Raw genomic sequence first — 16,762 nt, forward strand, 5'->3', positions numbered from 1 at the left:
GTTCTCATACAATTAGTGCAACACATTTCCACGTTTCCTGCTCTTCTGAAATAAAGTTTGAAGTACTATGTGACGTACTTAACATTTATAAATCACACCTCCCTCACTAGTTTCCCCAGAGCATTGAATGAAACTAAAACAAAACATTTCACTCTGAATTAGTCATGGTATGTCACATTCATGAGCTCATTAACATATGACCGCCCACATTTACATATCAGTGCCTACTCTGTATTCAACAAATTAGCCTGTCCTGATGAATGACAGTATGAATGGCAAAAACAGACAATATCTACAACTTTCTAAAAGATTTTCATAAAAAAACAAATGTTCTTAACCCCTGAACTGTCACCCCTCTTTTTGAGCAGACGTGAAAATGCACTATCCAAACTTAAATCGTCGTATTTCAAGAATGCTTTGGAATATAGACCTAAGTTTGGTTGTTTTAAAGAAGACACTCAGCAGCAGATTGTTGCTGAAAATAAAAAAATTAAAGTATGAAAAAGTTATCGAAGTTTAAATTTACTGTGTACTGTACTAAGTATTTATTTTATATAATATATATATTTTACAAAATAATTTTTACTCTAAAATCAATATAAAATCAAAGCCATATGTCAAACCAAGTTGTGTTCCAAATTTGAAGTTGATGTCACAAAAATTAAAGATCCCATGAGATTTTGTTTTGGTGCTGTACCAAAAATAGCCACTGGGTGTCGCCCACATTCCATTGAAATTTTTCTCATCCATTCTTCTATAGAAAATTAATACAATTTCTGTCCAAATATCACTTGCTTGAGATTCAGACCTTTTCGACAATATAAGATTTGGTCAAGATTAGATAAGTTTTGACTATAAAGTAGTTAAAATAAATTTTGTAGTATGAAAGATGACAACGGCCACTAGGGGGAGGAGCCCACTAAAATGATTTAAAGTACCGTTTCCACGGTAACACAATGTCCAATTTCAAAACGGTTTTCACAGGATGAATATTTAGTTAAGCTTTCGAATGATACCTAATTTATGACGATTACTGAAATATGCGATACGAAACATAAGCAATAAATAAAAACAGCGCCTAGAAATCCCGCTAGCGAGATGGTGACAGTTAAGGGGCTAAATATGACTTTATGATTATGCATTTCTTATATTATCATTATATATAATAATATAGTAATATTTAATACATTTTTTAAATGTTTATAATTGTACAATATTATATAATTTTGCATGCATTGTTTTATTTACCATTTTTATTATATTTATGGTTTATATTTATTTTATTATTTTTGTAAATAATAAGGGTAAAGCATGGAGGGCAATATGATAAAAATGAAAACGCAAACTAGTCCTTAAATTGATGAATTGCTTTTGTTCCTCTTTAGTCGCTTTGGATAAAAGTGTCGTCTTAATGCATAAAAGTAAAATAAATACAACAGATATTTATCGTTTTGTTTGGTGATTTAATAATTAAACAATTTAAAGCTGCTGTATAACTTTTGTAAAAAATATTTTTTACATATTTGGTTTTTTCACTATTTAATGATGTATTTAATGATTTTGTTTTAAATATTTAACAATTAAATTAAATGGCCCTCCATAGAATAGACTGGCTTTTTTTTTATTTTTTAAATAAATTAAAATAAAAATAAAAAACTGTAAAATCCTAAATATAAAGTCTTAAATGTACAGTAGCTAAAATGAGCGAGCGACTAGCAGAGAGTGACTACCAATGGAAGTGAAGTCACATGACCTGATACCAAAAATGCAATCCCATAGCATACATCATAAATATTCATGCATGCACCTGAATACCAATCGATGAGAGTTTTCTCTTGGGCGGAGCTTGCGGTTCGCTAGGTGCCACTGTGAGACTCGCAGGCTCGTTTCTGATGTCGGGGGCGGGAGAGGGCGGGACTATAGCGGGAGGAGGCGTGGTCACTCTCGCGCTGGGTAGATGTACGGGTTCCCGCGGAGCAGGGATGGGCGGCAGGATAGGCGGCCGCTTAGCGCCTTTGACCAGACTTCCTGTCCGAGAGCTGGCGAGGCTATCGGAGGAGTTGCTTTGTCCTGATTGGCTGTTGACCTCGCTGCGCTGGTCCTGGCTGTCCAGGTACGTGTCCTGGGCGGATTCGGTGCTGCTCTGGACCGTAACAGAGATGTAGGGTTTGGAGGTGGTGCGTGGAGGAATAGGAGGAGGAGCCTTCTTACAGATGGCCGTACACGTGGAGACTAAAAAAGACAGGAAGATGGACTGTCAGAATGTTCTCACTAGAGTTTACTTCAGTACCAAGTCGATACTTAAAAGCACCTATTATGCTTTTTTACATTTAAAAGGTTTCTACAGATTTTATAAAGGTAGATTTAAAGGGGACCTATTATGCCCCTTTTTACAAGATGTAATATAAGTCTCTGGTGTCTCCAGAATGTGTCTGTGAAGTTTCAGCTCAAAATCCCCCACAGATCATTTATTATAGCTTGTCAAATTTGCCCCTATTTGGGTGTGAGCAAAAACGCACCGTTTTTGTGTGTGTCCCTTTAAATGCAAATGAGCTGCTGCTCCCGCCCCCTTTCCAGAAGAGGGCGGAGCTTTAACAGCTCAACAACAACAAAGCTGGAGAATCTCACGCAGCCAAAATGAGGATTGTCAGTAACGGTGTTCAGCCTTACATTGTTCAAACTGCAAAAAAGTAATGCTCTTGGTGTTCTCCATATTTTTTGTCTTGTTTTCCAGTGCAAATATTGAAACATTCTTAAATAAAGATACATTTACTTGAAAAACAAAATGATATAAAAAGTCTTGTTTTATGTGAAATGGATGAGTTTATGATTAGAATGAACAAAAATCTGCCAAAGGGCTCTGAAAACGTAATTTAACTTGATTCAAAGCTTAATTCAAAACCCATTGGCAAATGTTTTTGTTTTAAGTGTAAACTCAGTTAATTTTGTATTAATTTCTCAGAAAACAAGGCGTCATTTCTTCTTCTTGCTTTTCCAGCAAATGTATCTTGATTATATTCATTTTTCACAGTATTAGCAACATTTAATGCCATGACTTTTTGAATTTAAGACTCTGATTTTAGATGTTTTTAAGGCCTTAATATGTGGAAGGGCAAATTAAGACGTTTTAAGAACTGCAGTAATGTATTATTAACTTTTAAATAGCATTAATAATTAACATTTAATTTATTTAATATTTTTTTAATTTTCAAATAGTTAAAGAAAAAAAAAATATTAAAATAAAGTTACAATGCTACAGAAATTGGTACAGAGAACTGTGAAGTTTTATTGTCATTGACTACTGAAATTTTGGTACTGTGACAACACACTAATTCTCACAAACCCAGAAACAACCCTAATACAATGTCTCTTCAGAATGTCACACGTTTTCTCCCAGCAGCCTCTGCTCTCAGGAGCAACAGGAAGAGATGAGACAAAGACAAGCATTTACATACTCAAATCTCGACAGCATTCCTCTCATGCCGGCCGATGGCAGACCGCGTCAGGAATGTGTCAGGCTGCGCCCACAAAACATGGGCTACAATCTGCTGACGAGACTGCAGGTTTTGTACGACGTGTCACGAAGCCTGATGATAACGCTCAACGGCGTATTATTAGCCTGCTGAACAGTGTAGGAGAAGCTACTTTGAAACTGTACAAGCTAGTGGGTGGCATGACTAAAATCTTATGGTGTGAGTCATTTTATATCACTATACAGTTATTTTTTGTAGAAAATTCAACCTCAAAATGTTTTATATATTATGAAATGAAATGTAGTGACGTCCAATGTTTGATAATCCAGTGGCTTAAATGCTTTATAAAAACTGAAATTCAAAAATGGACGCAAACCAACAGATTATTGGTAAACTTATGGTAAGTATGATATCAGTGCACAAACAGCTTTACATTATGAAACACAATGTAAAAAAACATTAAAAAGACAATATCTGCTAAATAATTATCAGATTGTTTTAAATTACATAACTTTTTTTATGACAAAAAACAAAAAGGAAGGGTCTCAATTAGTGTGACAGCATAAAACACAAATTAGCATGAAATATAAATGTATAAAAAAATGATAAAACTAAATGTTTCATCAAAACAGCATATTAGAATGATTTCTGAAGGATCATGTGACACTGAAGACTGGAGTAATGATGCTGAATTCAGCTTTGATCACAGGAATAAGTTACATTTTAAAATATATTGCAATAGAAAACAGATATTTTAAATTGTAATAATAAAATTGTAATTGTAATAAGCAAAAAAAAAAAAAAAAAACATTCAAAAACATTCAAAATTCTTAACTTTTGAACAGTATAGAGTTATTTTTTACAGGCAAAAAAAAAAAAAAAAAATCTTAACACTAAATAGAACTGAAATCACTGAACTGGAAAACAGCCTTAAATAGGGGTGTTCACAAATAGTCGAATATTCGTTCTTTAATTAATATTCGAAAAATAAAAATACTATTTGAATTTTACTATGTTGCTTTGCTGGCTAAATGCAGTGAATCCATGATAAATCCCGAGCACTAAAACTCGCAGTTATAACTAAATGCACCGGGTGGTGCTGTGGAGCGTGTTTTATTTGATCGACACAGAATTTTGTCGCCTGCCTCACAAAGTTTGGAATTACTTGGATGCAAATGATCTTACACAATGGAATTACTTTTGATCAAATAAATTAATGAAACTAAGTTATCATAATATCACCAACATAATGAGAAAGCACATGAAATCTAAACACCCGTCAAATGAGAAGGACAGCTGTCCATCACTACATTCACGGCAGGTAAGCGCAGCTGTAAGTTATCCCCGGAGTGAGCCAAGATGATAACTTATCTGATAGCAAAATGATTTTGAGACACATGCTTACTTTAAGTTTCGTCAAGGGAGATATATTTTTACGAACACAAAACTTAGAAACTTAGCTTATCATACCGTTATGTTTTATCGTTATCTTTGTGTTTCTGCAACGTCTGTCAGCGCGGCTTGTTTTCTTACCTGAGCATGTGGATATTATGGTTTTTCTCAACATGAACAGGTTAAACAATATAAACACGATAACCATATACTGATCCAGGTGTATTATATACGTTACGTTTTGTACGATAACTGGCGCTGTCTACTTTAGTGTTTTTCCCGTTCGCGCTGCTTGAGCTTAAATGCTTTTGTTCTTTATATTTTTTGTTTGCACATATTGTTTAATGCTTTGAGCTAAAATAAAACCTTAAGATATAATTTAAGCTTGTGTTTAATCATAAGCTTGTTCAGAAATGGTTACAAAATCTCGATTAATGTAAAAAAAAAAAATAACGTCTTTCTCATTTAACGTAATTTAAATAAACGAATATTCAAATATTCGTTTTTTTATGAGCCCAAATATTCGAATATAATATTTTGGAAAAATTCCCATCCCTAATCTTAAACAGACTTGTGGGAAAAGCTAAGACAGGAAAACCAATAGCCTAGTCCAAACTGCGATTAATTCAAATTTCCTACTAAAAAATGTTTACATTAGCAGCATTGCTATTTACCGGAAATTACTGTTCAGCACTTTCAATGACACTATTGACAAATACAAAGTTCTGTCATGAAACTCTAGATGGCACAGGCTGACAGGTCAATAACTCAATCTGCTTGCAATCACATCATTCTCTATAGGGCACAGCTGATTGGCTACTGATACAGCAGGAACCAATGAGCTCGTTGCTAACCTTCAAATACTTAGTCAGCATTTGCTGTAGCTGTTGCAGCATGCTTTCAGAAACCCTCCACCTTCCCCAGCTCCACCTGTATAGATCTGCTACAGGTAATTCATGTATGCTATATTGTACAGCATCAAGTCCCATACTTTTTTCTGCAGAAGCAGCGATAACACCAGCAGTGTAGCAGATCTATCCCACCAAGACCAAACATATCAACATTGTCATATCCATTACCATGCCAAACACTGCGAGAGCTGTCATGTCGGATATGTAGTATTTGTGTTCTGTCAAAACTGAAGAACAGAGTTGGGCTAAAATATGACATTTAGTCAACAGTTTTGCAACAAGCACAATGACTTGTGTTACTGAACAATCAGGGCAATATCTGCCCTCCCTGAAGAGGAAGAACTGTTGGTGAACAATTCTCCTCTATCTTTTCTGTGCTGTATAGAGGACTCGGTGCCAGGACAAGTCCAATGCGGGGACTGTGGAGCTCACAGACAATATTGGATAAATCTGTTTCCTCTCTCTGGCATTGTCTGCTGTGCTCGCCGTCTGGTGCCAGGACAGATGCCACACAGCAGTCTATGACGATTTGATTGCTAACACAGATGAATGATGGTATGACACAGGACAAACAGATAAAAGCTACTAGGGTTGGGTTGAAAATATCGATTTCTCGATTTTAACTGATTCTAATTTTGATGAACAGATATTGATCTTGTATACATCATATATTTGGCCATTCATTTACATGACAATGGCATTTTGGGGCCCTGAAAATGCAAACTTTTGAAAACGGGATTTAAAGTGCAAGTTTTGAAAGCAATAGCATTGTCGTCTCAGTGTAAACTATAAAAACACGAATTTGTGAAAACGGTGATGTCATGCGCATGTGTATTACGTGTTCAGTCTATAGGCGTGTTTCTTTACAAAGGGACATCGCCATCTACTGGCATGGCAGCAGAATACAGCAATTTTAGTCATTTTTGTGGATCCGTGTGAACGGGGATCATTGACGATGTTATCATCTGTATGAGAAAAACACGAAGGAAAAGTTTTTCCGTTTTTAGTACATCATTGTCGTGTAAACGCACCCTTAGTGCGTTTTGAGTTGATGCCTGAACAAAACTTAACCGAATATGATTTGTAGCAAAAACATGCAATTTTATGACAAAATTCAAACAAATACAGTTTTGGCACTTTTTAATGTGGAGTGACAGCTGTTGCACTTCAGTTCAAGCGCCATGTTAACCGATCATTCCTTTTTACTACAAGTTACACCATGAAATAAACATGAATGAACATCAGAAGGTATGTTGAAAGATACAGTATAAATGTATCATGGCTCATGGGACAATAAATCGATGCATCGCAAATCGAGAAATGATTCTGGATTGTTTCTGAGATTTTCCGAATTCGTCGTGATTCTCTCTCGAATCGATTCTGAGCTTAGTTTTTAACAGCAGATGGCACTAAATGCTTTAGGATCAGCCGTACTCTGCTTGCTTCCAATTCCTTACACACACCACTAGAACCTTCTGTAAAATAATTATGCATAAAGTTAGAAAACTTTGAAGCGAATTACAAGGGTATTTGCAGTGGGCTGTTTACATTAATCTCGCGTCATAAAAACATTCTGAAGTGTACATTGACTCGTGCCGAAGGCATGAATGATCTTCTTCATGAGCATTTGAGCGTGCAGTTAAAAACTAGCCTAGACTAGCACCATCTGCTGTTCAAGGTGCCCAAGAATGCTTTTTCACAAGATGTAATATAAGTCTAAGGTGTCTCCTGAATGTGTCTGTGAAGTTTCAGCTCAAAATACCCCATAGATTTTTTTTAATTAATTTTTTTAACTGCCTATTTTGGGGCATCATTAACAATGCACTGATTTACACTCGGCGCCGCCCCCTTAAATCACGTGCTCCCTGCCACATGAGCTGTCGACTATATTACAGCGCATTTACAAAGGTTCACACAGCTAATATAACCCTCAAATGGATCTTTACAAGATGTTCGTCATGCATGCTGTATGCATGCTTCGAATGATGTGAGTAAAGTATTTATTTGGATGTTAAAGTTTTATTCTGAGTGAATTTGAGGCTGTCCTCCGTGGCTAACGGCTAATGCTACACTGTTGGAGAGATTTACAAAGAATGAAGTTGTGTTTATGCATTATACAGACTGCAAGTGTTTAAAAAATGAAAATAGCGACGGCTCTTGTCTCCGTGAATTCAGTAAGAAAGGATGGTAACTTTAACCTCATTTAACAGTACATTAGCAACATGCTAACGAAACTTTTAGAAAGACAATTTACAAATATCATGCTATCATGGATTATGTCAGTTATTATTGCTCCATCTGCCAATTTTTCGCTGTTGTTCTTGCTTACCTAGTCTGATGATTCGGCTGTGTGCAGCTCCATACGTTAACTGGCTGCCCTTGTGTAATCCCTTTCATAATGTTGGGAACATGGGCTGGCATATGCAAATATTGGGGCGTACACCCCGACTGTTACGTAACAGTCGGTGTTATGTTGAGATTCGCCTGTTCTTCGGAGGTCGTTTAAACAAATGAGATTTATATAAGAAGGAGGAAACAATGGAGTTTGAGACTCAATGTATGTCTTTTCCATGTACTGAACTCTTGTTATTTAACTATGCCAAGGTAAATTCAATTTTTTTATCTAGGGCACCTTTAAAAACTAAGCTCAGAATCGATTCGAGAGAGAGAATCGCGATGCATATCAGAATAAAATATCAGAATCAAGCCACGAATCACGATGCAGCGATATATTGTCCCAGCCCTAGTAATCAGTGTTTCAGCCATGGAAAGACGTCAATTAAACAGCTTCTAAACGATATGTCATGTAATGTCTCATTTATCTCAGAAAAGCCAGTCAAAGCACCCAGTCCTACAAGCTATGGCACTCAAAAGAGTCAAAAAAGGCATGAGCATTGGCAACAGTAATGCTCATCTCTATCAGCATGGAAATAAGTTACTCAAGATGCCATCAAGGAAAGCACAAACCCTTACAGTAGCGAAAGTGCAACAGCTAATTATTTCCACTGACAGCTATTGAACGACTGACTTCAGCTTTGCTTCTCTGAGATGTAGTGGCAATTTAATTAAACACTTTTATACCGAGAACAAATCTCAAAGCATTAATTACATCACAACCTCCCTCGGGAACTTCAACAGTTGAGTGGCGTGAATAAAACACAGTAGTTTTCTCTTAACGTTTGGTACTTTGCAGCACTGAGGGTGATATGAGTTTATGACACAGTTGTGGCTCTACAGGGGAGGCTCAGATCCAGATTAACGCATTAGAGCCAGTCGCTTTGCCCCAGGGCACCAGCCAAACCTCGCATGGCCTTTCTGTGAACGCACGAGGACTGGCACCAAAATACCACCAAACTGAGAAGGACTTGCACTATGGCTCCTTCCTTCTAGCGTTAAATGTGTTGTTAAAGAGTCACTGTTAAAGTAATAGATCACCCCTGAGAATGAAGTTCTGATTTTATTTACTCACTTTTATGCTCTTCCAATTTATTTCTTCTGTGGGACACAAAAAGAGAAAGTCTTGTATAACTATTTTTCATATGACACCTCACCGTAACCCCGTCTATCAAAAAAACATTTCATGAGTCGATATGGACTAGTTTCATGATGCTTTTGGCGCTTGACTGATGTGGTCACTGCGAACTGTTGATAAATATTTTGTGCTGCAATGAAAAAAATAACAGCACAGAGGTTTGAAACAACTTGACGACGAGTAAATGATTTAAAGCATGTTGGAAACCATCAACACTAAGTTCGCCACAAACAATTTAAACCTTTAAAGCTTCCGAGGACTAGAACTAACGCTGATTTTTTCAACCGATTAATCTCTCGATTATTTTAGATCTAATTATCTAATGATATTTTTTCTCTTTGGCAATCATTTTACACTTTACAGGGTTAGAGGAGGAAAAAGTACCAGATTCCATTAAAAAAAATAAAACTAGTTTTACCTTAAATTTAGAAAATTATTTGAGTGACAGTGGTTTAAAGAGCCAGTCTGAGTACAATGACTTTGAGAAACAAAGTGACTTTTTTGAAACAATCGGTCATTTTCTAAAAAAAAATAAAAATGAATATACTTTTTAACCACAGATGTTCGTCTTGCACTGCTCTGCGATGCGCCACGCATTACGTAATCACGTTGGAAAGATCACGCATGACGTAGGCGGAAGTACCGACCCAGTGTATACAAAGCGAATGTGCAAAGACTAATGGTGCGTTCAAACCAGACGCGAATGAAGCAATAAGCGCGAGTGATTTACATGTTAAGTCAACGCAAAGACGCGATAGACATCCTGCAGCACGAATTGAGCATTTCGGGCGTTTGACGCGTGTAACGCGTGATTCGCACAAGTTGAAAAATCTGAACTTTGGTGAATATTCGCGCTACGTTAAACAATCAGGAGCTTTCTCTAGTAGTGACGTGATTACGATGTAGCGAGCGGAGGCAGAAATCCAAAACAACAATGGAGGACAAATTCATCATCGCTGTACGATACATCTTAATACTTTTATAGAAACAGGAATAAAAAGGATCTAAGTGAGTGAGGAGGTCACACAATCTGGTAAGTTGTAAAAAACGCTCTTTACTCAATTTGAGCTATACATATTGAGACTACAAGCTAGCTAAAACCAGCAAATTGAGCTTATTCGCCGTATTTTACAGCTACTTTCCCACTGACGAGTTGATGTGTTCATTCAGAGGAAGTGTGCAGAAAGACGTGGAAAAGTCTGAGGGACAAATATTTAAAGGAGAGGCAGAGCCCCTCCCATGACGTGAATTCGAGTCTGTTGTGAAGTGAATTAAACTCAAAAAACTCAAAATGTTCAAGCGTCCAACTAAGCGTGAATAGCGCGATTTATTCGCGTAAGTCGCATCTGGTGTGAACACCCCGTAAGTCAAACGACCTTTACAGAAAAGGTAAAACAACAATGGTGGGCGATTTTGAAGTTCGAGAAGAAAATGAGGGAGTTTTTCGCCCTACTGCAGTACTTCCGCCTACGTCACGCCTGACCTTTCCAACGTGATTACGTAATGCGTGACAAATCGCAGAGCTATAGATGAGCATTTGTGGTTAAAAAGTATATATATTTTACATTTTTTTTTTTTTTTTTTTAGAAAATGACAGATCGTTTCTCTAGATGAGACTCTTATTCCTCGTCTGGGATCATGTAGAGCTCTTTGAAGCTGCACTGAAACTGACATTTGAACCTTCAACCCGTTGAACCCCAGTGAAGTCCACTATATGGAGAAAAATCCTGAAAATGTTTTCCTTAAAAACATTAATGTCTTTTCGACTGAAGAAAGAAGCCCATAAACATCTTGGATGACATGAGGGTGAGTAAATTATCAGGAAATTTTAATTGCTAATCCTTTTACAACTAAATAATAAATCTTGGTCCATACAACCCATGAATGCAAAGACATGTAACAGACCACAGAACCCATCCCATCTCTTTCATCACATTCAGGCTTGTGCACTTAATAAAAAACAAATCCTAATAAGGATTACATCTTCTCTCCAAAGCACAGCAAATGTTTACCAAGAAGAGAAACATTTGGCTAAAAGTAGGACATGGCTGAGTTAACTTTTCAAACATATATTATAAATTCATTCCTGCAAATGCAGATATTCACAATATTCTCCATTCTTATGGAGGGCAACTTATGTTTGGCATCCTCTACTTTGTCAGCATGAATCAGAGGAGATTAAAAATCTATGCAAACAGTATTCAAAGTTTATGTTCTCTCTTCCTGACAAAGGCATTCGACCTTATTCAAAACACGGTGTACAGACAGACAGACAGACAGACACTGGCCATTGTTAGTGATCAGATTCAGATCTCACACGTGCAGCGCACACCCAGATGCATTAAATGCCCTAGAGCAGCATTTGCATGCGTGAAGTGTGCGCTGTCATGTTCAGGTAGAAAACCCTGCCATGCTTTGCCTGTCTAGACGGATGCTTCAATATAAACACTCCTCCGGTAGCCACCATACCATGCTAACATGAGCTAACCTGCTAATGCAATCGAAACAGCACCAAATCAAATATTAAAATGATCAACGGAAATGCATTTCCGACGCTAAATCTCGCTATTATCAGATGTGTTATTCGTGACTTCCTCTGACCCCGAGCACATGCCAAAACCAGCACACGCGATCCGTCTCGAGGCGCCGTGCGCGCGTTCGCTCGTTCCCGCGCGCGTGCCCACTCACAGTACAAAAATCCACACACCTTTTCCTCTTCCTCTCTGTGTAAAGCGATCACCGTCGACGGTGGATTTCCATCTCGACACGTTGAACAGAGAGGACACAATTAATCGATCCACTGAGATGTTTTGTGTTCTGTGTTTTTTCGTCCACACTGCCGAATCCACTCGCTATAATATCCTTCCGTTCAACGGATCCCACCATCCACGTCTCGAGGAGCCGAGGAAAAAGAACCGATCCGGTAATCCGCTTTCAGGACGCGGGATTGGAGAAAGACGCGCTCGAGGCGTTCACTCTCTGCGCTCTCATTGGTCGGTGGGCGGGGCGTAAGCTCTTGACGCGGGCGAATCAGAATCGCTGTTTGTGCGTCACACAGAATCCCCGCTTGCGCGCGCGTTCTCTCTTTGGCAGCAGAGTTGCCAAGTCTGCTTATTATAAGCAATTTTAGGCTTGTTTTTTCCCTCAAAAGTCGCTTAAAGGGTTACTTCACTCAGAAATTAAAATTTTGTCATTTATTACTCACCCTCATGCCGTTCCACACCCGTAAGACCGTCATTAATCTTCGGAACACAAATTAAGATATTTTTGATGAAATCCGATGGCTCAGTGAGGCCTGCATAGCCAGCAATGACATTTCCTCTCTCAAGACCCAGAAAGGTACTAAAAACATTTAAATCAGTTCATGTGAGTACAGTGGTTCAATATTAATATTATAAAGCGCCGAGAATATTTTTGGTGCGGCAAAAAAATGAAATAACGACTTATATAGTGATGGCCGATTTCAAAACACTGCTTCATGAAGCTTCGGAGCGTTATGAATCAGCGTGTGGAATCAGCGGTTCGGAGCGCCAGAGTCACGTGATTCCAGCCGTTTGGCGGTTTGACACGTGATCCGAATCATGATTCGATACGCTGATTCATTTGTGCTCCGAAGCTTCCTGAAGCAGTGTTTTGAAATCGGCCATCACTATATAAGTCGTTATTTTGTTTTTTTGGCGCACCAAAAATATTCTCGTCAGTTTATAATATTAATATTGAACCACTGTACTCACATGAATTGATTTAAATATGTTTTTAGTACATTGATGGATCTTGAGAGAGGAAATGTCATTGCGGGCCTCATGGAGTCATCAGATTTCAACAAAAATATCTTAATTTGTGTTCCGAAGATTAACGAAGGTGTTACGGGTGTGGAATGGCATGAGGGTGAGCCATAAATGACAGAATTTTCATTTTTGGGTGAACTAACCCTTTAAGGTGGGCTGAGATTTTTGGGTTTATTTCCAGAATACAGTTACGTTGGTTTGTTACTGGTTGGAAAACATAGAACAAAATTTAGTGTGTGTAGTTTCTCCGTCTGTCGTTATTGAACCCACAAACTTACTATTACTTTTTATCAGTCTAGTTTTCACATCTGAACAGGGTTGCCAGGTTTTCACAACAAAACCCGCCCAATCACATTTCAGGGGGGGTCCTATCATAGACTGTAAAAAAGATGGACGACGCGACGCCGCTTCCTTCCATTGTAATGAACTGAATGTAAAATGTACGACGATGGGCGTACATGTACACAAAAACGTCAGTTTGGAGCCTGGGCATGCGCAGAAGGAATCGTCAGTGGAGCCGGAGGCGGAGTCGCGGTATCAAACTTCCGCCCAGACGACTGCGTCATCACTGATGTATTTTAAATAGGCTATATAAATTCTACACAATTTAAAATTCTACCTATAAAATAATAGGCTATTCTGTTTCTAGAGCAATAATATTTTTGAAACAGCAAATTCAGTAGATAAACTCAATATAAAATGCCACTAGAAACAACTCTAAAATGTCAGAAACGGTCCTGCCATTTTATATCAAGTTCAGCTAACGTTACAGGAGATCGATTGCTGTAGACAGTGCTGTATAATTAATTAGAGTAGGCTATCATTAGTTTTGTCCTGCTAATTATTATTTTATACCCATAAAAATAATTAGTAACTGCCAGATAATGATCAGCTGCTTTTTCCCGTCATGGCTAACGTTAGGCGTGTTAACATTAATTAATTAGCTTATGAAGCCCACATTTAACATTACCGAAAAAAGTTCAGTGATCCGTCAGATCCTGTAGGTCAGTTAGGACAGTTTACTGCTGAACAACTCATTTTGTCGGCGTGAAATAACACAGAAATCGAAAATTAATAGTTAGTTATATATCTTCAATCTCCCCTCGAAGCTCCGACAGTCCTCAGAGAAGCTGTCAATCACAACTGTCAATCAAAACGACACGCCCTGTTTCTACAGCATCAAATTGCTAGCTAAAATCAAACTTATCACAAAAACGAACAATTGAATATATATCAGCGTGATAACAACTACCTTAAATGACCAAAACCATCTTTTGGAAAATTTTATTTGAAGTGTAATTTATTTTTTTATTTTGACTCATTCCCGTTCGTTTGAATGGAGAGGGCGAGGTTTATGACCTGTACTGCATCCAGCCACCAGGAGGCGATCAAAGAGCCCGCAGCTTCACTTTTCAGGACGCATGAGGCACGCCCATGTCCTATGGTAAAAATCGTGTTCTGGGGGGTAAAATTTGCGTATTTGGCGGGGCTCCCCTGGTAAAATTCGCATTCCAGGCACTAAATATCATGTTATTTTGGGTCGATTCAACCCGCGGACATGAAAAACAACACGCGGCAACAGTGTAAATGTAATCCAATTCCGCCAGAAAACCACGGACTTGGCAACACTGCATCTGAAGTAATTTGATTCAGCATCTTTATGCCATTACAAGTTGCTTTTGATGTGACAGCAAGACATTTAAATAATAAAGTTCATAGCCTCGCCATCAATATAGGCCTAAATAATATCTTATTTAGATAGCTGGGGAGAAATAAGAGTCTGAGTGGAGATTATGTGTCTTATGAGTTTTGAGGACAATAAAATCGCCATTTTTAATTCAGTGCTTTTATGCAAGTTCATTTGGTCGATGATAATGTCCAGTGGGAGTTTTTTTTTAAAGGGACTATATTCTGCTCATTATTTTTAAAGGGGTCCTCGATTATGATTTCACTTTTTTAACTTTAGTTAATGTGTAATGTTGCTGTTTGATCATAAACAACATCTGCAAAGTTACGACGCTCAAAGTTCAATGCAAAGGGAGATATTTTCTTTTACAGAAATCACTTTTTAAGGACTACAATGAGCTTCTTCCTGGGTTGGTGACATCACAAATCCCAAAATTTACATAAACCCTGCCCCCGAGAACACACAACACTGCGGGTGTTGAACAAAAGATTAACATGACGACACATGCTAGTCGATGAGTTGAATCAACTCCACAGCAACTACATAAATTTATCCACTAACCATTCAGAAACGACCAATCCAAGACCAACTCCTGTCTACTTGAATGGGAAAATCCTGAAATCTCAAAAACTGCTCACATTTACATAACATATTTCAAAATCAGAATCAAAATCTGACATGAACTGTCCGATAAATGTTGTTTCTTATGCTCAAATAGCATTAAAAATACATCACTGGAGTGACTTATTCTGCCATATTGCGCATTGCACTTTCTCCCATTCATAATATGAGTGTATATCTAAAGTCTTTGTTATACGTCAAGTCGAGTGCCTTATACTGTATCCCATGCAGTAAGCTGCTCATTTTGTCAAATATAGTAGGTCATCTGGATGTTGCATATAGAAAAATCACATTTACAACTATACTGTGCACAGTATACATATTATAGTATGCTATTTCAACCATAGCGATGGACTGGGCAATGATAGCACAGGCTTTTTAATGCAGCAAAATTGCGGCCAAGGTTCGTTTTTCTTGACAGCTTGCTACCTAAACTAAATTGCATTAGCCAGATTCCTCTCCAAAAATAGACTAGATTTCATTATTTGCTGTTCTGAGTGTAGCTCTGTACTAACACTACACAAGTGGTGTATGTTTTCAAGAGTCAAGATGAATTACAATACATTTAACCATCATGATGAAACTGAATGTTGTTCGATTGAATAAATCTGGACTTGCATAGTAAATTATAAAACATATCAAAATACAGCAAAAAGCAATACAGATAAAGTAGATCATCTTTAATGAAATGTGAAAAACCAGACGGCACACTGACTGCTGGTTTATCAAGCGTTGCGCCAAACTAATCTGATTGATGTCTGTTAATTCCTCTGAAAACCGGCTAAGATGAGGTTTAATTTGCAGTGGAAGTTTTGCCAGAGTCGGTCATGATGGGACGAGAAACATTAGCCGTTAAGCTCAAGGATTCATCTCCGCAGGACACCACCAGTACAAATGTAGGTCAGAAGACTTGTGTATGTGTGTGTGTGTGACAACTCGCTGTTACACACTTGGCACTGGCCATTTGAGACGTTATAAACGTCCACTAGTCTACATAAACTGAGTGAAAAAGGACCAAATCCGTCCAAAAGCCACATTCATCTCCAAAATGGACCAAAGTAGTAAATATGACTCATGCACTTACATATATACGCCTTTTGAGATGAGATGGGTGAGTAAATGACGACAGTATTTTCGTTTTTATGTAAACTATCCCTTTAAGAGTCCATCATGAGACAGTCTTCATGGTCTACGGCTGTTTGACTCTCACACCATGATTCCAGATCATCTGTCTGGACTTGCCCACATGCCGACCTCTCAAAGGAAAAGCGATCTGACTTCACACTAAGGTCTTTATTACTGAGAAAGAATAACAGGGCTGGTTTGATTGCACTGACATCACCTTTGGAGGGAATAAA

The 16,762-nt window shown here is 37.8% G+C and overlaps 1 protein-coding gene across 6 annotated transcripts in view; it reads right to left on the reverse strand.

Annotated features, from left to right (window-relative positions):
- The window catches only part of dlgap4a (discs, large (Drosophila) homolog-associated protein 4a), a 180,288-nt gene that overhangs the window by 8,467 nt on the left and 155,059 nt on the right, over window positions 1-16,762 (reverse strand). For all 6 annotated transcript variants that reach the window (XM_048177438.1, XM_048177437.1, XM_048177435.1 and 3 more), the window contains one exon: window positions 1,808-2,232. In XM_048177438.1, the coding sequence (XP_048033395.1) occupies window positions 1,808-2,232 (425 nt within the window). The remainder of the gene's footprint in view (window positions 1-1,807; window positions 2,233-16,762) is intronic.

The sequence above is a fragment of the Megalobrama amblycephala genome, linkage group LG24, assembly GCF_018812025.1.
Source record: "Megalobrama amblycephala isolate DHTTF-2021 linkage group LG24, ASM1881202v1, whole genome shotgun sequence".
NCBI lineage: Eukaryota > Metazoa > Chordata > Actinopteri > Cypriniformes > Xenocyprididae > Megalobrama > Megalobrama amblycephala.